Source organism: Mauremys reevesii, linkage group 1, assembly GCF_016161935.1.
Source record: "Mauremys reevesii isolate NIE-2019 linkage group 1, ASM1616193v1, whole genome shotgun sequence".
Lineage (NCBI taxonomy): Eukaryota > Metazoa > Chordata > Testudines > Geoemydidae > Mauremys > Mauremys reevesii.
Genome location: NC_052623.1, coordinates 99,163,129 through 99,186,086, shown reverse-complemented (window position 1 = coordinate 99,186,086; position 22,958 = coordinate 99,163,129). Strand labels below are relative to the sequence as shown.

The following is a 22,958-nucleotide window of genomic DNA, read 5'->3' as shown; positions in this document are numbered from 1 at the left end:
TTCTTTCCTGATATTTCCAAACCTTTCCTTCGTCTGGTCAACAGTGGCCAAGGCAGTTCATGGTAAAGAACTAGAGTTTTAATTTTTGATTAAGCAAAATGAGACTAAGGAAGTTCACGTCTGAAGTTCTGTTGTTTCAGATACTTAGACTTTGTGTACACTACAGAGTTATGCTGCTTTAATTAACATGCTGTTGCATGTCTACACTATGTCAGCAGAGTGCATCCACACTCAGAGCCGTCCCTTGGGTAGGGACAACCGCCCCATGCCCCGTGCAGGAGAGTCCCACGCTTCGATCAAATCAGGACTGTTCCGCTATTTAGCCCTTTCTCTCGCATCCCGACTGATGTACGTTTGGGATGCCATTTGTCCCGATATTCAGGTGAGGAGGTGGGCGGGAAGGTGAAGCAGGCAGGTTAGCAGGGTGAAGAGGTGAATGGGGAGGCGAGCGGCAGGAGGAAAGGCAGGAAAGGGGGTGAGGAGGCAAGAGGGGGATGAGGAGGTGAGCGGCAGCCAGGCAGGTGGGAGAGGAGGATGAGGAGGCGAGTGGAGGCTGGGCAGATGTTGAGGAGAGTAGCAGGAAGGCTGATTTGTCCCGGGCCCATGCCCCGCTAGGGATGGCCCTGTCTGCATTAGCAGTTCTTGCATCAACACAGAGAACAGTACACTGTGGGTAGCTCTCCCACTGGGCAACTGGTTACAGGGTGCCTTGGGTCAGGTTTGCAATGCCTGATGGGGCGGGTACAGCATCACATGATGCAGATTTATCAATCACATCATTCCATGGGCATCCTATTAGACTACCAGCCACTTTTCAACTGAAGTGTATGTGAGGGGTGGGCAGAGGGAAGACTGTGTGGCAGGGAGAGTGTGTGTGTGTGTGTGTGTGTGAGAGAGAGAGAGAGAGAATCAGTGTGCATTGGGGAAGTGTGTGAGAGATTGTGTAGAGGGGTGTATATGTGAGCGAGACAGCGTGTATGTTGGGGAAGGGTACGTGCTGGGGGAGAGTGTGTCAGCATGCTGTCTCTTTAAGTTCAGACAGCCCCATAACAACCAATCCTGGGGCAGGGGGACACCTCCACACATGAGGCCTGGGTTCTGCACAGCACATCAGTCTCTCTCCGCCCACACCCCACAGCAGCAGCCCACTCTGCCTGCCAGCCAATTCCGCATTAATATTTGTGATCCCCTCTGAATTCTCCCACAATCTCTTCAGCTACCAGCAGGGCCGGTGCTACCATTAAGGTGAACTAGGCGGTTGCCTAGGGCACCAAGATTTGGGGGCGCCAAAAAGCGGTGTCCCCAATTTTTTTTTACAGCGGTTCCTCTCCGAGCACACGGTCGCTGCTCCACTTCTCCTGCCTCCCAGGCTTGCAGCGCCAATCAGCTGTTGGCGCCACAAGCCTGGGAGGTGGGAGAATTAGAGCAGGGGCAGTGTGCTCGGGGAGGTGGCGGAGCAGAGGTGAGCTGGAGTGGGGAGGTGCTGCACAGCTCCCCGGGGTAGGGGGAGCTGCCGTGGGGGGGACACCTCAGGGCAGGGGGGGGAGCTGCCGTAGGGCTGCGGGGGGGCGCAATGTGGAAGTTTCAAGCGGCATCCTCAGGAGCTGCCTTTTGCCAACAAAACTGTGTAGTGTAGACAAGGCCCTAGTATAGCTGGTACAACTTTAACACTAGATAGGGTGACCAGATGTCCCAATTTTATAGGGACAGTCCCGATTTTTGGGTCTTTTCCTTATATTGGCTCCTATTACCCCCCACCCCCATCCCGATTTTTCACACTTGCTGTCTGGTCACCCTAGATAGAGAGTATAGGCAGAGGAAGAGGCAGTTTTAATGAGAGGCTGAAGACAGGAATTGGGGTACAATGATAACCTCAAAAAAGTGACTAGAGGGTACACCAATCCCTGTCTGAAACGTCAAAGAGCATGAAACAATGGGTCTGAGAGGTGCGAAATGCCCCAGTCATCTCACTCAGAGCCCTTTGGCCTATGAATTGTGCAGCCATGGAATTAGACATTTTTCTAAAATATCACAAAATTCAGCATTTTTCTGTAGAATTCATTATTTTGCTGTAACCAGGCAATTGGTAATTTTCTCTTTCCCTGCCCTGCTGGGACCTGCCTACAACTGTTTCTTGTTTTGCATTTTGTCCACAGAGAGTAATCAGTTGGATTACAGTGTTCTGGCACTGTTCTCAGGAGCCAGGCTGGAGGTGGGTTGATGAACTAGAGGTGGTGTACAGTTCACACTCAGAAAACAGGGGAGCAAGCTGTGCAGCTGGGCTGTTAAGAGAATAGAGCAAATGCTAAGGCCCAGGGATTTTGAGAAGATAAATTGCTGAAACTGACTCTAAGCTCCCACCTTAGTCCTGTATGCATTTGGGTGCAGGAGGCAAGAATGGAGAAAGAACAAATGAACATTGCAGCAGAATGTGGTACCGCTGTGCCGCTGAGTACATGGGCTCCTGATTATTACTGTTGTTTATCTTTTGAGTCAGGTGCACATTCACATGGCGGGAGGGGACTGAATTTTTGAAACAAGGAACTTGCGGATGCAGAGACAGTCTCAGGCAGTTGCTGTGGTGGGAAGCTGGGGAGATGAATGGTAGCAGGAGGAAAGGGAGAGGCGAATATAATGCTACATCTTAAAAACAAAACAAAACTCCCCAAACATGTAATTGCTTCAATAAGACATAAGCCTAGCACCTCCCTGATCAGTTTACTTGTACATTTTATCTCTTTCCCCCACTCTCCATACTTTGTCCTCCTCTCAGATTATACGATCTTCATTATATGGGAATCTGCTTGCAAAGTCTGCAGTGTATTTTGGTTGCTACCATAATCTAACAAACTGCAGTAATAACAACTAGTAGCACAAAATCAGATCCATTTAAAAAAATACTGTGTGAGTCTGATCTTGAAAAGTATAAACTGAAACCTTCCCATGAAGACCACAGAACTCCACCCATATATGATTTCTCCTTGAAGACTTACTAATATGAACAGAGGTGGCTCTAGGTATTTTGCCGCCTCAAGCACGCAGGCAGGCTGCCTTCGGTGGCTTGCCTGAGGGAGGTCCCCGGTCCCGCGGATTCAGCGGCAGGCCTGCAGGAGGTCCGCCGAAGCCGCGGGACCAGCGGACCCTCCGCAGGCAAGCCACCGAAGGAAACCTGCCTGCCGCCCTTGTGGCGACCGGCAGAGCGCCCCCCGTGGCTTGCTGCCCCAAGCACGCGCTTGGCATGCTGGTGCCTGGAGCCGCCCCTGATATGAAGATCATGGAGTACACTGTATTCTCTGATTGAGAACGTGAATGTGGAACTTGATCAGTAACAACTTTCAGCAGGGATTCTAGCCAGTAAATGGTCAACCTTGAGAGAGGGAATGATATCACTGAAGCAATTTTAGTATTTGTTTACGTGGGAAAGTTTTGCCAGATAAACTAATTAATTAAACTGGTGCAAACCTCCATGTGGACACTTACCATGGTTTAACAGACAATTGTGATTTAGTTCCCAATCTACTTAAATTAAATTGAAAAAAGCCACTTAAAATGACATAAGCATGTCCACACTGTGGGATGCACCAGTTTAACTAAATCAGTGTGAGGTTTGGCCTATGCTTAAAATTGAGGTTGGCATAACTATGGTGCTCAGGGGTGTGAAAAATCTACAACCCTGAGCCCCATAGCTATGTTGACCTAACCACCCACAGTGTAGACACAGCTAGAATGCTTCCTTGACCTAGCTACTGTCACTCAGGTAGATGGTGTTCCCACAGCACTGGGAAAATCCTTTCCATTGCTATAGACTGGATTGACACTATGAGGTTATGCCGGCATAGCTACAGTGATGTAGCGATGTCTCTATAGTCCCTGTAGTACATACATGGCTTAAATTCACACCTTAGGCTAAACTGTCTTATGTAGGCAAACCCTTACATTGCTTCACTTTTCAAACCCAGGACATTCTGGAATAAGGTATACTTAGCAGATTACTATAACTAAGGAGAGTTATTATAATTTATAATGGCCCTGATGGGGCGGGTTTCTGAATTTCTTTGGAGGATATGTTTGTTCGCAAAATCAGTTGCTTACTTGTATCCTGGAAGTTCACATCATTTCCATTGTATGCATTCTTCAGTTTGTTAGTCATGACTCTTAGGGCCATGATTTGTTGCCGTATGAAGGTGTCAGGCCTTGTGATGTCAACATCTACTTCAGGATTGTTTATCTGGTTGGTCAGCCCATCATTCATAATCTCAGGAAGGTATCTAGACAGCAAAATGAACAATTGGCTCAGTATATAATGTTTTATGGAAATGCAGACCATAGTGCAAAATCTATACTAAGCAATTCAACAGTATTAACTGTCTTTAACATTTCTTATAAAAATATTTAGAAAACCACTTTGTCAGTTTTACAGAGCTACTGTTCTTTTGGAAGAGCTTTGACATATGGAAACAAAGAAGAGTTAACATCATCTGACTGGTTAACTCTGCATACTATCAGCAAGTGCTCTTGCCTCTGCAAACCACAGTTGAGATTTACTAGTATAGAGAGAAAACTCTAAATGGCCAGATCCTCAGCTGATGAAAACTGGTGTAGTTCCATTGATGTCAGAGGAGCTACATTATTTTATACCAACTGATTATCTATCCCAATATTCCTTTGTACTTTTTAAATTTTTACCTCTCTTGTTATCAGGGCTGGCCTTACCATGAGGCAAACTGAGGCGGCTGCCTCAGGTGCCAGACTGGGGGGAAGGGGGAGGGAAGAGACGCCACTAGGACCCAGAGTGTAGAAAATTGTGTCTGATGCTGGTGCATATGTATTCTCTCTGCTCTAGATGCACAGAGATGGTGGAATGCTGTGCTGGAGGAAGGAGGGCACAAGAGACATAACAGGCAGGCAGGAGAAAAGGTGAGCGGAAATAACAGAAAGCAGCAGGAGCTGCAGGGAGAGAGAGGAGGAGGAGCCTCTGATGTACCTCTCTAGCACCCCCAGGAGCCTGGACCGATTAAAACTAGCTTCTCAGGGAGCTTCCGTTTCCTGCTGCTTCCCTGAACCCACTTGAGGAGAACAGGCAGTCAACTGAAGTAGTAGGAGCCAGTTAGGCCCTTAAGACACTGGTATCTTCCCTCACTCAGGCCCTGCTACCAGTCTGCTTATTTGTCCCCTTCAACTGAGTGTTGAGAGCCAGTATAGCTGGCACAGAACAGCAGTCATGAGTGAAAGAAGAAAACGCCCCTCTGGGGCAGCATTCAGAAAAAGAAAGAAAGCAAAGGAAGCTTTTCTATCTAAGCAGGAAGGAGCTCTCCTGAGATACATAGACACAAATGTTCACGGTGAGCCTTCTGGCTCCAGTAAGGATGTAAGTGGTGAGGAGATGCCTGATCTTCCAGTTAGTCAGAGTGCAGGTGACCTGGCAGCTACTGCAGCATCCATATCTCCATCTCAAATTGATGTAACCATGCACATTCTTGAAGAAAAGTGTAGATCAGAGAAGAATGTGGTGGAGGCGCAAGAAACAACTGCTGCTGAGTTTAGTTCCTTAAGTCTAGATGATCCAGGACTGTGGACCCACTTGAGCAGTAGCCTGAGGAACTTCCTTGTACTGCATGGGCCACAGCAAGTGAAAAACTTCATGTTCCCCAAAGACAATGAAAATAGAAGTTTCCATCCAACACATTACTGGCATGAAATCCCCAATGGTGACAAAGTGGAGAGGCCCTGGCTTATGTACTCAAAAACCCAGAATGCTGCATACTGTTTTTGTTGCAAACTCTTCCAGTCTCATGTTCCAGCCACATTGGGTTCTACAGGAACAAAGGACTGGAAAAATCTGGCTAGAAATCTGGCATGCCATAAGAAGGCAGCAAATCACCAGAGAGCATTCCATAGATGGAAAGAGCTTGAGATGAGATTAAGGTTAAAGGCCACCATAGATGATAAGCATCAAGAGAAGATTGCATCAGAGTCTCTTTACTGGCAAAATGTTCTGAAAAAGCTCATTCTCATTGACACTGTGAGAATTCTTGCTACCCAAAACCTAGCACTGCATGGCACTTCAGATCAGCTGGTTGTGCCAAACAATGGAAACTTCCTTAAAATTGTGGAGATGATGGCTGAGTTTGATGCGGTACTCCAGGATAATCTAAGGAGAGTCATCACCCAAGAAATGTACACACAGCACTACCTTGGAAAAACAATTCAAAATGAGATCATACAGTTACTGGCAACAAAAGTCAAACAGAAGATTGTGGCAGATCTGAAGTCAGCAAGATATTACTCTGTTATTCTGGACTGCACACCTGACATCAGCCATATGGAACAAATTACTTTAATGGTGCATTTTGTAACAACAACAGAACCTAGTGAAAATGTCCCTGAAATGGTGACTGTCAGAGAGCATTTTCTAGAATTTATTGCCATTGATGATACTACATGAGCTGGTATGACAAATGTGCTTCTTAAAAAGCGGGAAGATATGGGAATTGCAATAGCTGACATGAGAGGTCAGGCCTACGATAATGGTGCCAACATGAGAGGAAAGAACAGAGGATCTGAGACAGACATGGATCTGAGAGTTAAACCCTTGAGCTTTTTTTGTCCCATGCAGTCCTCATTCATTGAACTTGGTGATCAGTGATGCAGCATCAGCTTCTAGTGAGGCTGCTGAATTTTTTAATGTAATTCAAAGCACCTATGTATTTTTCTCTGCATCAACTCATCGATGGCAAGTTTTGAAGCAACATCTGGGAACATCCTCTCTGACACTGAAACCACTGAGCGCCACATGATGGGAAAGTCGAGTGGAGGCGATAAAGCCTATCAAACACCAAATTGGGAAGCTAGATGATGCCATAGTTGCCATTATGGAGGATAATGCTATGACAGGAACTGTTTGTGGGAGAACAGTGGCAAAGGGAAATGGAATCACCAGAAACATACATAACTTCAAATTTCTGTGTGGCTTACTGTTGTGGCATGACATATTGTTTGGAATAAATGTTGTAAGCAAGAGACTCCAAGGTGTTGGCCTTGATATATCTGGAGCAATGGAACAGCTGGACAAAGCAAAGTCATACCTAAAGTCTTACCGGTCAGATGAGGGATTTCAAAACGTTCTGAAGAGTGCACAGAAGTTGGCAGAGGAACTTCACACTGAAGCTATTTTCCCACCCATTCAAGAATACAAGAGTCACCGAAGAAGAAGACATTTTGATGACAAGGCATGGGATAATCCCATAAGAGACCCCAAACAACAATTCAAAGTTGAATTCTTTAACCAGGTGCTAGATTGTGCAATACAGTCAGTTGAACGTTTCATGCAGCTCAAGGAACACAGCAGTATATTTGGGATGTTGTATGATATTCCAAAACTCCTCACTATACCTGAAGAGGACCTACACCAGCAATGCAAGGCACTAGAGACAGTGTTGACACATGATGACATGCATTATATTGATGTGAGTGATTTAGGTGATGAACTGAAAGCCGTTTCAAGATACATTTCAGCAGGATCGACTCCAAAGGCTGTTCTGGAATATATGTGCACAAATAAGATGACCACCCTCTTTCCAAATGCTTTTGTTGCTCTTCAAATACTTCTAACACTTCCTGTAACAGTTGCCAGTGGAAAACGCAGATTCTCCCAGCTGAAGTTAATAAAACCACATCTATGCGCCACAATGACACAGGAGAGGCTTTTCGGCCTTGCAACTATCTCAATAAAGCATGAGCAGGCCCAGACTGTGGACCTTCAGGAAGCAGTTCAAATCATTGCACCCAAGAAGGCACAGAAAGCACCACTTTGATTATTCAAAGAGATAAAAATGCCAGTGTTTACTATGCAGACAAGAAAAGTTACATTTGCTGTTCAGGTGTTTGAAAGTTAAGTGTTACTTAAAATTTTTGAACAAGGCATTTTAAGTTGTTAGTTCTCCTTTATTGGGGTACGTAACAGAGCAGTACCATGAGAGGAGTAGAACAGGAAGAAGGCAGAATTGAGACCTTTCAAAGTTTTGGCCCAAGCGAGAGGGCATGGGGGGCGTCATTTGAGTTCCCTGCCTCAGGTGCCAAAATGTTGTGGGCCAGCCCTGCTTGTTATGTAAAAATAGTTTCTACCACATATACAAATAGTTTCTATCACATATAAACTAATTTCTTCAGTTCAGCTGCTTGCTCTCTCTTTCTATCTTTGACACAAAGATAAACAAACAAACAATATTAATATCTTATAAACGAACCCAGAAATTTCTCCTACAGGCCAACAAGGAAAGAGTAAAAATAGAAATAACAATAATCACCTTTCTTTCTATGTAGTAGGTGCTCAGATTTTACAGTGGTGCAGGCTCAATAGACAGAGAGCGACTATAAGACAATAAGATTCTTTCCCCAGGAGAAACAACCAGTGACTAGCTAAAAGTGATTTTAAGTCTAAGTATTTATTTTGCCTATTCTGCATCAGAATTCCCATTCATGACTGATGATTGTTCTGCTAATTGACTCAATTCATGAGAAGCAGTGTTTGGCTATGAAATATGATGCACCAAATTCCAATAGCTGATTTATGTTTAAATTCTTGTCTTATTGTGTAATAAAAGTAGAACCTAGTTTATTTGATATACTGAGTCCTTCGTAGGTTTTCTATATGGAGAACATATGAGTTATTTTGGAGGTTTAATGTAATAAGAGTCTTCTGGTATATTCTTTATTTAGCATGAATAACAAGTTCCAAATTCTGTAAATGGATCTGTGTGGGTGGATCAGCTGACTTCAAGGGGATGTCAAGTAGGCCTAGCTGTGTTGTGTTCTTTCACCCCGATTCATTTTAAAATCCCCTTTAGAATCAGATTCATTCCAGGAACAGCCATGACATTCACAAAATATTGGTTTGCTCTGCTATGGTTGCTGTGACTTGAAAAGAGTCAAATGAATCACACACACACACACACACACACACAAACTGTATTTGCCATAAGAAGGATGAACTTTAAAACAAAAGTATTAAAGATATGAAATCAACAACTTTATTGCATTGGCTCTCCATGAGAAGACTTTATTCCAAAGGGTGAAATATAGCGGCTAGCGCATGATACACTCTCAGTTTCAGAATGGGTTAGGTTTAATGACTCAGTATCTAATTTTCAAGTTGGGTGCCCAAAATTAGACATCTCAATCTAGCTTTAAGATCTTAAATCAGATTTGAGGTGACTACAATTATTATTTCATTGTCTTTATGCAGATTTAGTTGCCATACTTTAAGCACATACATCTTTAGTATTGCACTGTTAAGCCACAGTTAGCAATGAACTTTAGCATTTGTTAAATTTAAGCACACTTTAAGAAAGCCCATTGACTTCAAAGCACTTAAAGTTAGGCACACGCTTAAGTACCTTGCTGGATCAGGGCCTCAGTGTATTTGCAGCATATGAATGAAGTATTTAGACAATTGTTATCATAGTGGCTCACCTGTTTTCGCAGAGGAAAGTATCTTTTGAATGTAAAAGGTTAAACATTCCTACCCTTTCTTTAAACCAGGGATATAGAAATTCAAAGTCCAAGGTGTTTTTTGAGTGATGTTCCCCCTGAATGACAGCCAAGCACATGTTCTTACAAAAGCATTTGGATGTGTATGTGGTAGGGTTAAGTCACACAAAATTGGAAGCAGTGGCAGGAGACCATTTTTGACAGAAAATTGGCTGCAGGGTGGGCAAAGTTGTTCAAACACAGCTGCTTATGTTGCAGTTCTGAAAGTGGAACTATCCCTGTGGGTATTAAGCTTTGCTGCTGCTCTTGCTGTTAACCATCCCTTTTGGTGCATGGTAATAATAACGATTCTAAATAAAAATAGAATGGGAGAGGCTAGCCTGAATCTGTGTCCAATGATTTCTCTCACCTCTTTGACAAGTGAGAAGCTGGACATTACTGTTTATTTTCTATTTGTTTCTTGCTCAGATATAGCAGTAGTTTAGTGCCGTTTACATTTTCTAAAATCTTAAACCATTTCTTCATTCCTCTTTAGCCTTTCCATACTTCTTACTTGCCTCAGCAGGCATGACAAAAATGCTTTTTGGTACCTGTTATGCGAGTCCCACAAAGCTTGTTTAAAACCACAGTCAATTTTTTTTCAATATGCAGCTGATGTTCCAGAGTATTTTCTTTCTTTTCAAGACTAAAAATGGCTGATGATTCTTTTCAGATTGCTTACATAAAAAACCTCACCCCTGTGGTGAACAAACATGGATGGGTTTTCCACTTCATGAACGACATCTGACTTAAAGGGCAGTGTCCTCCATATTCTGCTGCTGCAGCAGCTGTTTACTTAACACTGGGAAATTCCACTCAGTAAGTGATGTAGCTTTCATTGGTGTCTAGTCTTGTGGGGAAGACAAAACAAAATGCAGCAGGGAGGTTCACTCAAGCTAGGATAATGGCAGACAAGCTTACCCGGCCTGCTAAGATAAAAGGGCACTTACTTGGCCAAACAGACAACTCAATCGATCTCTTTTCAATCATAGGGCAACCCCCAAAGGGATTGGTGTGTGTGTGTGTGTAAAGGAAAGACAGCAGTAGCTGTGCTGAGGTGGGATATAAGGGAACACAAGGAGTGGAAGGGAATGATTCATCTGTCAAGTCACTGAAAGGGGAGCCCCAGCAAAATTTGATTGGAAACCAGACATTTATTAACAGAAAAAATTGTTTAGTTGCTGAGAGCTGGGCTTAATGCATTTTCTCCTGTGGCACTGAACAATAGCTTTGTTTCAGCTGCACTTAATTGCGGACATCTGTTGTCAGAAATGGGCCATTTTCTTAGTGGCAGGGATCGGCAACCTTTGGCATGTGGCCCACCAGGATAAGCACCCTGGCAGGCCAGGCCGGTTTGGAGCAGCAAACCGCAGCCAGTGGGATCTGCGATCGGCTGAACCTGCAGAGGCGGCAGTTAAACAAACCGTCGCAGCTCACTGGGGGGCTTACCCTGGTGAGCCTCGTGCCAAAAGTTGCCGATCCCTGCTCTAGTGCCTCTCTCCTTCCACCCAAAACAGAGAGAGCCCGAACTCTATGGGACCAGGCATCTAAACTGTGTTCTGTAAGAGAAGGGAAGAGATGTTTGTGGCTGGCTGAGACTACAGCATTGTATGCATGGCATTTTACTCATCATGATATTTCAAGGGCTATTAATTGGGATTTGGTATAACTGAATACTGACACCTGAGACTTCTACAAATTCCATCCTATCTTTCATAACAGTCATCTGGGTGAGCAGATCATCCTGTCATTAAGACCTCACCTGCATAGAGGATAACATTGTTACCCAAGTCTCTTGCATTTATTCCCAAGATACTCTTTTAAAAAGAAACAACAAAATTTGTGTACAAGTTTCCATGACTTTGAATATGAGATGTGATGGGGCAGCCATTCTGGGTACTTCTCAGAAGGCACTAGGTTTGAAGTATCTATCATTAACTTTGATTCTGGCTATAAGGGTTTTTTAGAAACGGGATTCCATCCATCTCGTAAATGTTCCCAGTTCCACACCATCCAACTCACCCCTCCTCTGCTCCAATATTTACATTTGACCTTATCAAACAAATGCTTTTTCTGTATCAAGGGTTATCAACATAACAAGTGCACCCTTCCAGAAAGTCAAATGGATCATTCCTGTAACTCTGCATGTTATTTGCTAACTGGTGGCCTTAGATTAACCCCATCTGATCTCATGGCAGTAGAGACATACCAGTGGATTTTAATAACCACAAGTGACCTTGGTGTTCTGCCTCTTTCAAAAGATGGAATAGCTTCCATTTTCTATAACCTCAGTTTTATAACATACATTTTCTGGTATATGCAATGTTAAAAGATGGATGTGTTGAATGAAACACAAGAGCCACTGTGTATTTTGCAATTCTACAACTACAATTTTCTTTGATCAGCAGCACCTAAGACATTGTTTTTAAAAAAATATTTTGTCTTTTGTTATATTTCCCTGTTCATTGCCTAGGTATCGCAGTAGCTGGAGTGGCTCACAGCTAAGAGCGCCAAACTCAGGTCAGACTTTTAGGCTATGGCTACACTACAAGGCTTTTAGCGACATGGCTGTGCCGCTACAGCTGTGCTGCTAAAAGCCGTGCAGTGTAGCTGCTGTTTGTCGGCAGGAGACGCACTGTTCACACCGGTGATTTTCATTGGTCAGACTTTTGTCATTCAGGGGGTGTGTGTTTTGTTAACACCCCCGAATGACAAAAGTTTTGCCGACAAAGTGCCAGTGTAGACAAACCCTTAGAAATCAGGGCAGCCACCACATTGCATACTTAAGCAAAAAACTAACATCCACTGAGCAAAACTATGCTACAATCAAGAAAAAATGCTACGCAATTGTCCGGGCAGTTAAGCAGCTTAAGCCCTATTTGTATAACAAAAAGTTCACTGTACTAAGTGACCAGGCCCCACTAGCGTGGCTACACCGAGCCAAGGGTACAAAATCTAGATTTCTTCTTTGGAGTCTCTCGTTGCAGATGCTTTATCGAGAATAGGGAATCCTTAAGATCTATCCAGAAGTGTCATTGGGAAGTGGGGAGGGGAGGCTCTAGGGAGGCACGAGCAGTGGGTGGGGAGCATCGGGGGTAGGGGCCGAGCAGGAGCAGGGCCTGGGGCAGAGTGGGAGTGGAGTATGGGTGGGAGGAGGCCAAGCAGGGGTGAGTCTCAGGGTGGATCATGGGTGGGGCCACGGTCCAGGTGCTGGTGCCCCCCACACTTCTAGGGAGCTGCCCATGCCCTGAGGAACTTACGAAGAGAATCTAAGTGACTGGCAGACTATTACAGTAGGGAATAGGCTAGATCATCCAACTGTTTTTTTCTATCTCTAAGGTCTGTGATTCACTCTGGAATTCAAAATACGTGCCTATATCTACCATGGGGTAAAAGGGAGGCTAGCACAGAAGCCAAGGCAGAGAACAGGCAAGCATACGAATACAAAGAAATCAAATCCTTTATTTACTAACAGGCCAGCTTCTGCTGCCCTGATTCATGCTGACTCATACTTTATTGTAGATACTAGTCATCATGAGTAAGGGTACGTTTTATGCTACAGAAAAGAGGAATGACCTTGCTCTCTAGGGCATTGTCAAATTTCACATATCCTGTTAATTACATTTAACTGACACTTGGAGTAACAGTTTCTCTTTTGTTCCAAGTGCAAGACTTCCCAAGATGTAAATATTGCAAAAGGAAGGGTGCAAGAGAATTGCTCCTTTGTAAACTCAAAAGAAAACCTACCCATTTTGGATGGACCAAATCCTGCAAATTTAAGACAATATCAAGCCCTAATCTGTAGAGGTGCCTGGGGCAAAAGGGAGCTGAGTGGTACTGGCCATGCACATAGTACAAAAAACTAGAATTGCTCAAGGAAACCAAGAAGGATTTTAGCAGGCATGCTGTAGTGCTCTTTTCAATAGGAGCAGTATGCACTCCTTATTAATGTGTGCTTCAAAGAGCAACACACACTAGCCAGCTTCCTTTTGCCAGCAGAGCACACCTGCATGAGGTCGTAATTTATGAAGCACTGCTAGAATAATAGCGATTGTGGAGGAAGGTGATTTCAAACTTTACTCTCACATGGTCCTTTTAAGATGAACATAGTAATACATGACATGGCTGCAACACCACTGCATGTTGTTATATATCAGGGGTCGGCAACCTCTGGCACGTGGCTCGCCAGGGTAAGCACCCTGGCAGGCCGGGCCAGTTTGTTTACCTGCCGCATCAGCAGGTTCGGCCGATCATGGATCCCACTGGCTGTGGTTTGCCGTCCCAGGCCAATGGGGGTGGTGGGAAGCCGCGGCCAGCACATCCCTCAGCCCGCAGAACTTCCTGCCACCCCCATTGGCCTAGGATGGTGAACCACGGCCAGTGGGAGCCGCGGTCCGCCGAACCTGCCGACGTGGCAGGTAAACAAACTGGCCTGGTCCACCAGGGTGCTTACCCTGGCGAGCCACGTGCCAGAGGTTGCCGACCCCTGTTATATATAAGCATTCCTGCTATTGTTCTGTTAGCTGCCATTTGCTTCCCTCACAGGCTTCAGGGGCACTCAGTGGACGGGGCCTAACAGCTAGACATTAAGAAAATAGCAACAAAGAATCCTGTGGCACCTTATAGACTAACAGACGTTTTACATCATGAGCTTTCGTGGGTGAATACCCACTTCTTCGGATGCAAGAAGAAGTGGGTATTCACCCACGAAAGCTCATGCTGCAAAACGTCTGTTAGTCTATAAGGTGCCACAGGATTCTTTGTTGCTTCTACAGATCCAGACTAACACGGCTACCCCTCTGATTAAGAAAATAATACTCCTGGCTTTGGAGAGTAGATTTATATCAGTCCTTATCAAATTATGGTCCATGGTCCACCTGTAGGCTGCAGAGCCCTTTGGGCTTGTCTGCAAAATGAAACTTTTGACAATTAAGCAGTGGGGGATTAAGACATTGGGAGGGGAGGTGGGTCCATGAGGGAATCTTTTTCTTACAAAGTATCCTGCAATGGAAGTTGACATACGCTGACTTATGACATATTGTTAATTTTTTTTCATAGTTACATCTTAGGCTATTGGCTACACTCGGACTTGGTTGCTAAAACTTTTGTTGGTTAGGGGTGTGAAAAAACAACAAAAGTTTCACCAGCAAAAGCGCTGGTGTGGAGGAGGAGAGGGAGGAGAGCATCTCCCACTGTCATTACTACCGCTGCTCATTGGGGGTGGTTTCATTATGCCGATGGGAGAGCTCTCTCCCATTGCATAAAGCAGCTACACAGGATACCTTACAGCAGCACAGATGCAGTGGTACAGGTATCCCACTGTAAGGTTTGGAGTGTAGACATAACTTAAGACAAAATACATCCAGTTCAGTTCAAACTTGAAGGGTTTGTTACTGTTTCTGTGGCTGTCTAATTTTCATCTACAAGCTTGTTTCCACAAATAGGTAATGGTTAATAAAGCTGCAAGGTGGGTTTGAAACTGTATCACAGCAGTAAGGCACTGCATTCATTGGGCACTCAAGACTAGAACTGTGCAAAGGAGTGAATTTTTGGTTTGCCGGCAGTTTCAAAAAATTGAAAAAAAAATTTCTGACCAAAATTTGTCAGAATTTTTGGTGAAGCAAAAAGTCAGAATTTTTTTTGGTTTCATGTTGTATGAAATACTTCGTTCAACCTGAAACAAAGTGTTTTGTTTCTATTTCAGGCATCTTTAAACATTTTAAAATATAACAAGCAAAGGTAATTTGGAAACGAAGGACGAGATTCACCAGGAGACTTAAGTGCCGTCACGAAACCAAGGAGGAGCAGAGAGTGCTGCCACCCCTTTATAGCCAATAGCTTTGGAGCCACAACTTGAACTGAGGTTCCCACATCCCAGCTGAGTGCCCTAACTACTCAGCTATTGAAATGGGTATCTGTCAACTCTCCTGTCGAAGCCATTCCACTTTGTATAATTAATTAAATAGTCATTGGATCAGAGCATGAGTGATTCTCTAGTGTGGTGGTTAGGGCACTCATGGGTGGGGGACATCTGTGTGTTCCAGTTCCAGTGAAGGGCCTGGGGATTATCACTTTTCCTCACCTAAATCCCCTAAGAATCTAGCTTTAAAAAAATCAAAATGTTTCAATTTGGAAAGGTAAAAACTAAAAACAACCTTTTTTTCCCTAACAAAAACAATTTGCCAAAATCAACACAAATTTGTGAAATGTTTTGGTCAACCCGAATGCATTTTTCTGTGGAAAAATTTTTGGGCAAAATTTTTTTGCCTAGCCCTACTCAGAACCCATAGCTCAGGGGTCGGCAACCTCTGGCACACGGCTTGCCAGGGTAAGCACCCTGGCGGGCCGGGCAAGTTTGTTTACCTGCCGCGTCGGCAGGTTTGGCGGACCATGGCTCCCACTGGCCGCTGTTCGCCATCCCAGCCAATGGGGGCGGTGGGAAGTGCTGCGGGCTGAGGGATGTGCCGCGGGCGGTGGGAGCCACGATTGTCCTAACCTACTGACGCGGCAGGTAAACAAACTGGCCCGGCCCGCCAGGGTGCTTACCCTGGCGAGCCACGTGCCAGAGGTTGCTGACCCCTGCCATAGCTCCTCCCTTCACCCCAGCAGCAGCACTCATAGCTGTTGCTAAACCAAATTGTAACCTTCCCTCAACATGCTCCCTGATCCAATCTGTCCACCACTTTCTCAGCAATGACTATCCACATGTGTTTCCCACTTGCTGAATCAATCTGGAATTTAGCAATTTTCCAGCAACAGTCCTACCACAAAATAGTGATCCAACCTGACTTCAAAGTTGAAAATTACAGAAAAATTGCTGAAATATGAGAGCAGATGCCAAAGTTTCTGCAATCATGTGGTGTAAGGTCAGGCCTTCCACATGAGGCAACTAGGAAGGTTATATTTATTATATCCCAGCTATTTTTCAGTTTTACTCAACCAATAACCAAAATATTACCAATAAATAGTAAAATATAGCTGAAATTCCAATATCTGCTACATCCTAAGAGAAGATCCCATGTGTAAATTGCTTCACTGTTTGTCGGTCACTACACAGGGACATTAACAAGTACTAAAGGGCTCTTTGTGATCTCAGAATAAATAATCCCACCTAGAATCTAAGCAATGAATAGTCTCCATGTTCAAATTCTGACACAATGTGAACATTCAAAATGACTCACACTCTAGATTTAATGGCACCTTGATGGTAAGTGCTCCCAGCTACTAGCTTTCCTTGGCAATTACTTGTTCTGCCCTATTTCCATTTCAGTGCTTTAAGTGGTTTTGTAAACAAACCTTAGAACACATAACCAGCTAACCATTCCAAGGCCAGATGTGGAATTAGTATGCTACTATCTGGGGAGGAGTCTTCCTCACCTAGCTTTGGTATGGCCATTCCAGCAGTCCTCTTCATTTGACATGCCAGCTGTCACTCTTTCATCCTTGCAGATAGTATATGGTAAAGTTGACCAGAACTTTTTTGAAAGCTTCAGTTTTTCTTTAATGTCTGTTACCTGATCAAGAGACAAGAGGCACACTTGGTTAAAGAGGACATCCATACTCACTGTCATTTTTAAGAAAAGAGTGTTTAATTCCGTACTATTTGATGGTGGAGGTTAAGAAGATCAATGGTACTAAAAGTCAAATTCCTGTATTTCCAAGCAAGGCACATTGCATTTGGGTTGAATAAGCACAAATACTCCAAGACACCTTTAACTCACTCATCCTCAAGCTAGATGTTTTTAAACAGAGAGAAAAGGGATAGCAACAGAGAGATCATTTTGTTCTTCCCTATTCTCCTTTTTGACTGAAGAGTTCTAAATTTCCATCCTCCCAATCATCAATCTGCCTGGTAGTCTAATAAATGCCAATTCAATAAAACAGTGTTTCATCAGATAAAATGTCTCACCCACTGATCTACTTGGTTTTGTAAATTGTCTAAATAATTATATTTAATTCTACATGTCTAGCTTCTAATAACTGTTGAACTAGTAGTGAGCAGATGCAAAGTGCCCAAAAGCTGAGAGTAAAATGCAATAGATTTGGAGTCTGTGATGCTGAAAAGATTATATATATATATATACACACACACACACACATACACATATCATATCATATCATATCCACCTGTATAACTAGAGCCAAATAGATATTTATATGTAGACCTAAACTTCAAGAAATGATAGGACAGATTTAAAACAGGTCCCTGAAGTTGCAAGCTCCCTTCTGTGCAAGAGATTGCACCGGTTGGTATAAGCCAGCAAACCAGTGCAAACTTGCTTTCAGCATGTATTTGATGAATGTTCAGACCAAAATGTTATCAGTTTTTGTTTTGCATTTGGTTTACAAGGGCAGAAAATCTATAAATGTAGCTAAAAGGCACAACAAAGGGTAGGCTACAAAAGATTAATGGTATCATTGGGCTTGCAATGGTTGTTCTTATGGAAACAGATGCATTTCATATTAAATGTAATAGGATTATGGGGAACTTGTTGATTAGCTTTCAAAGGAAATCACTGAGTTTTATTCTTTAAAAACCAAGAAATAAAAGCTCTCCGTTCTTCCATTCAGTTTTAAGATAGGCTTTTCAGTGGTTAAGGTACAAGATTGTACTTGGCTATTTATCTCTTTCATCTTTTGTTCTGAAGACAGTGTAGCTCTCTGAACAAATGCCCCACACTGCTGTGTAATACTGAAACTCTGTCACATTATACTGCAGGTGACAGAAACATCTGAGAATATTGCATCTGAAGTACTGTGCACATTTTCAACAGTAACTGAATAACCAAGATTCTAAATAAGTACAAAAGTATTTTGCTGCATGACTTGTTGACAACAATTCCTGCAATGATAGAGATCTATATAAATCTCCTCCAACCCTAGTTGTTTAGTTTTAGTATCACACACTGCAGCAGCATGTGCAAGCCTTTTAGCTCTCAACAGGGGAGCCCTTTCAAGCCAAAAAATTACACACCAGATTATCGACACTAGGCAAACCCTCAGTGACTTTGTAAATGGTGTTGAGATAAATCAACACAGTACATTACAGAATATTATATTGATTTATCCTGGTCCTTGCTGGATCTTTTGGGTCTCTTGGAGCAGAGTGCCTGAGAAGTGAGTGGACAGGAATTCCTCCCACTCCAGTTTGCCTGGGACTGAGGGACAAAAACTGAAGTTTACTAGTGATTCAGCTAATCAAGGCAAGCAGCTCTGTTAACCCCCAGGTGCTCCCATACCAAGATATAAATTCCACAGTGCAGTAGCTTGGATAAATTCTATACAACACTGTCTGGCTTGAAATGGGGGAAAAATAGGCTTCAGAAATCAGTAACTATTCCAATAAACTCCAGGAGTTTAAAAGCAACATGAGAACATTTCTAATCCAATGGCTGTGACTAACTATTTATTTAGGCTCACTGTGATGCCTGGTGAGCAGTTATTTACAGAAGTATTCCCACTGACATCAGTGCTGAGCTTGGATTCTCAGGAGTAGTGACTTATATCAAGAATGGGTTCTGACCCCTAAAACTTAGATTTTGATAGCCATATGAAAAAGAACATGACTGGCAATTTAGTACTGTACACTTTTATTTTGAGTCACAAAAGAGTAAATATCCTTTGGAAGGGGCTTTTCCTTCATTCACCCCTTTATGAAAGGCTTCCCTTCTGCTGTGCTAATCCTGCACTTCCACACAATTCTTAGTAAAGTCTCACAGTATTGTAAGGGATTTTAGTGGAAGTCCCATGGCTCAAACCCTGGATAAGGTTTTCAGAATATCCCTGTAAAAATGAACATGAGAGGTCCAGCTCCACTGTCATTTTTGCAAACGTTATGCTGTTGTTGTACATGAGCTCTCTGTGTGCGCACTGCTTTACACCGCAGAGGAATGATGGATTATTAAACTTCATAATCATAGAGATTTTTCTGCAATACAAAAACAGATAAGACAAAGTAACAAGAGCCCGCGTATAGCACATTGTAAACATTAACTCATTAATCCTCAAAGCTTTCCTCTGAAGCATTATCTTCATTTTGTAGCTGGGGGAAACGACAGAGAGAAATTTACATGACTTGGCCAAAGCACAATCCTAGTTCTTATATAGCACTTTTCTTCTATACCTCTCAAAGCACTTTACAAAGGATGTCCATATCATTACCCCCATTTTACAGACAGGGAAACTGAGGCATGGTGACTTGCCCAAAGTAATATCAGTAGCCGAACCAAGGACTCCTAAACCATAGTTTAGAGTATGACCCACTAGACCACACGGGATAAAGCTTACCACACCAGGTACCTGTGCTCTCCAATAATGTAGTTTCTTCCCTATCAGACACTTAGAAGAGGAGATACTGTACTGCTGTAATCACTGTGGAATGACAAATGTTTTGTTTCTAATGGTCCCCACTGCAGATACAATGTCTTAAAACTCAGATTATGGAAAGCTACACTCTAAAAATAAACATTTAAATTGTATTAGAGCGGGGAGTGTGGTAATGAATATTTTCACTTCCTAGCTATGTCCTTCTCTAGCCCGTTTTACTCTGACATTACACAGTGTTGAACCAGGGCATTGACACAACTCATCAAGTCTTTTATTCTTTCACACCGCTTTACTGGGACTTCTGCTCATCCTTTTGAAGCATGGTAGCTATAGCTGGATTTGACAGGCTCAGCTGACCTGCTGTTCTTCCCCCATGAAGCTAACCTTGACTTTGGATTTTCTGGAAGTACAGTGCCATTTCTGTTAGCCATTAGTGGAGGAGGAAATGGTGATACAAGCTATTTGAGGTCCCCTTTAAGAGACAGAGTGGAGGATGATGGTCATGTTTATTAGAGGAGTGGGTGGGTGAAATTCTGTGGCCTGCAAAGTACAGCAGGGTCAGACTAGATCAGGGGTCGGCAACCTCTGGCATGAAGCTCGCCAGGGTAAGCACCCTGGCGGGCCGGGCCAGTTTGTTTACCTGCCGCGTCGGCAGGTTCGGCAGACCGTGGCTCCCACTGGCCACGGTTCGCCATCTCAGGCTAATGTGGGTGGCAGGAAGCCGCAGCCAGCATATCCCTCAGCCCACGCCGCTTCCTGCCGCCCCCATTGGCACTATTGGTCAGCCTGGGACGGCGAACTGAGGCCAGTGGGAGCCGCGATCGGTCGAACCTGCCGATGCGGCAGGTAAACAAAGTGGCCTGGCCTGCCAGGGTGCTTACCCTGGCGAGCCACATGCCAGAGGTTGCTGATCCCTGGACTAGATGGTCGTGATGGTCCTTTCTGGCCTTAAAGTCTATGAATCTATGTTCAATTACATGGTGTGAAAGCTGAGTGGATCAGAGATATATTTTAAATGTAAGTCAAGTAGCCTTAAAATACTGCACAGAATTGGGAAGACATAATTCTATGGAATTCATAACATTTTCCTGAGGGTTTCGGGTGACTTTAGTTGTGAGGTCATCCCAACCACATCAACAGAAAGTCTCCTATTAGTCGCTACAGTTATGTGTTCTCCACAATACATCTTTTGAATATCAACAGCATTCTAAAAAAATACATATCAAATGTACTGTACCCCTAAGATGAGATAAAAGCCATTAAGGATTCAGCTAATATTTCTCACTTGTGGTTTATGAAGTTAGACTACTGTAGCCCATTCAGTGAGCTGTGGCCTTGTAAATGATTCCTTGGTATTTATTATTCTGTGAGCTTTTCATCTGAATTAAGGATTATCTTTCAAGCTCCATTAGACTTTTATGAAAACATTTAAACAAAAAGCCTATGTAATTTTGATATTTTATATAGTTCCCTTTCGCTCTTTCTAGCAGGGATTGGCATTCAAATCTCTTTGAATGGGATTAATCAGATTTTTGCTTGTCAGACTTTAGGATCTATTTTGAACAATTCATCCAAACATTATTTTGAAAGTGTTGATCTGAGTTGCAGCAGCTGTCCGGCATAAGAAAAGGGACTTACAAATTGCCACCCACAAAAATATTAGATTTCTGGTTCATTAGTGCATGTATATTTGGTGATGGGTTTGAAAATTGTACAAAGTTAGCCTGGCCCGCCTCTGTAATTGTTAACAGAAAGAGTTACTGTGTGAGTGAGAGGTTAAATGTTTGAGCATGAATTTAGCAATCCTTCAAGGGCAGGGGCGGCTATATGTATTTTGCTGCCCCAAGCATGGCAGGCAGGCGGCTTTTGGCAGCGCGCCTGCGGAAGGTCCGCTGGTCATGCGGATTCAGCGGCGCGCCCGTGGGCGGTCTGCTGGTCATGCGGATTTGGTGGCACACCTGCGGGCAGTCGGCCGGTCACATGGATTTGGTGGCGTGCCTGCGGGCAGTCCACTGGACACGCAGATTCGGTGGCGCGCCTGTTGGAGGTCCGCTGGTCACGTGGATTCGGTGGCGCACCTGCAGGAGGTCTGCTGGTCACATGGATTCGGCAGCATGCCTGCAGGAGGTCCGCTGGTGCCATGCCATTGGCATCCCCGCCACCGAATTGCTGCTGAAGCCGTGGGACCAGTGGACCTCCTGCAGGCGCGCCGTCAAAAGCCGCCTGCCTGCCACCCTCACAGTGACTGGCAGACCGCCCCCCGCGGCTTGCCACCCCAGGCACACACTTGCTGTGCTGGTGCCTGGAGCCGCCCCTGTTCAAGGGGCTCTTAAGCACTGAGAAGAAGGATGGACTTGTGGTTAAAGGTATTGGCTTGGGACTCAGGAGATCTAGGGTCATTTCCTAGCTTGCCACAGACTTCCTATGTGACCTTGGACAAGTCACTTAGGTACTATGTCAGCAAAACACTTGGACATGTGTTTTATTTCATCCCTGTTCAGCAAAGCATCTGCTTAACTTTAAGCATGTTAGTTCCTTTGAAGTTCAAAGCATAAACTGAGAGTAAGACACTACCATTCTGATTTTTCAACTTACCTTGTACACAAGATTACAAAGCAGTCAAGTATCAGGCCCTTAAATCTATAGGGAACACAATCCCAGAATGATTAGCTCTATCATAGAAAAACACCCACTAACTCCTACTATTCAGAACAGATAATTTGGGTTAATTAAGAAATGTAACAAGAATAATAAAGGCTTGACAACAAAATGATGACATTTCATTAATATGGACCCAGGAGAAATCTACCCAACTATTTTTGAATTGTGTATTCACAGTTAGGAATTAACCACACAATCATCTGCTTTGGGTAACAGTCTGTTGAACATCATACAGGTAGTAACATGAGCAAGACTCAGGCATTGTTTTAAGAAGAAATGTTTCCAATTACTCTTCCCCTCTGACATTTTTTGTGCCACCTTTTTATGGTTATTCTGCAAATTTCAGATGTTTTTATATTTTAAATTTAAGTGGGAAGCTAAGTTTGCCTTTCTGTTGAAATGTTCTTCCAAGTGAGGCTCAGAGAGTCTAAAGCAGTGATACT

At 43.7% G+C, this 22,958-nt stretch overlaps 1 protein-coding gene across 10 annotated transcripts in view; it reads right to left on the bottom strand.

The window, feature by feature from the left end:
- The window catches only part of GPC6 (glypican 6), a 1,136,844-nt gene that overhangs the window by 2,785 nt on the left and 1,111,101 nt on the right, over nt 1–22,958 (bottom strand). For all 10 annotated transcript variants that reach the window (XM_039518904.1, XM_039518933.1, XM_039518930.1 and 7 more), the window contains 2 exons: nt 16,906–17,042; nt 4,093–4,268 (listed from right to left, as the gene is read on the bottom strand). In XM_039518904.1, coding sequence (XP_039374838.1) covers nt 4,093–4,268; nt 16,906–17,042 — 313 coding nt within the window. The remainder of the gene's footprint in view (nt 1–4,092; nt 4,269–16,905; nt 17,043–22,958) is intronic.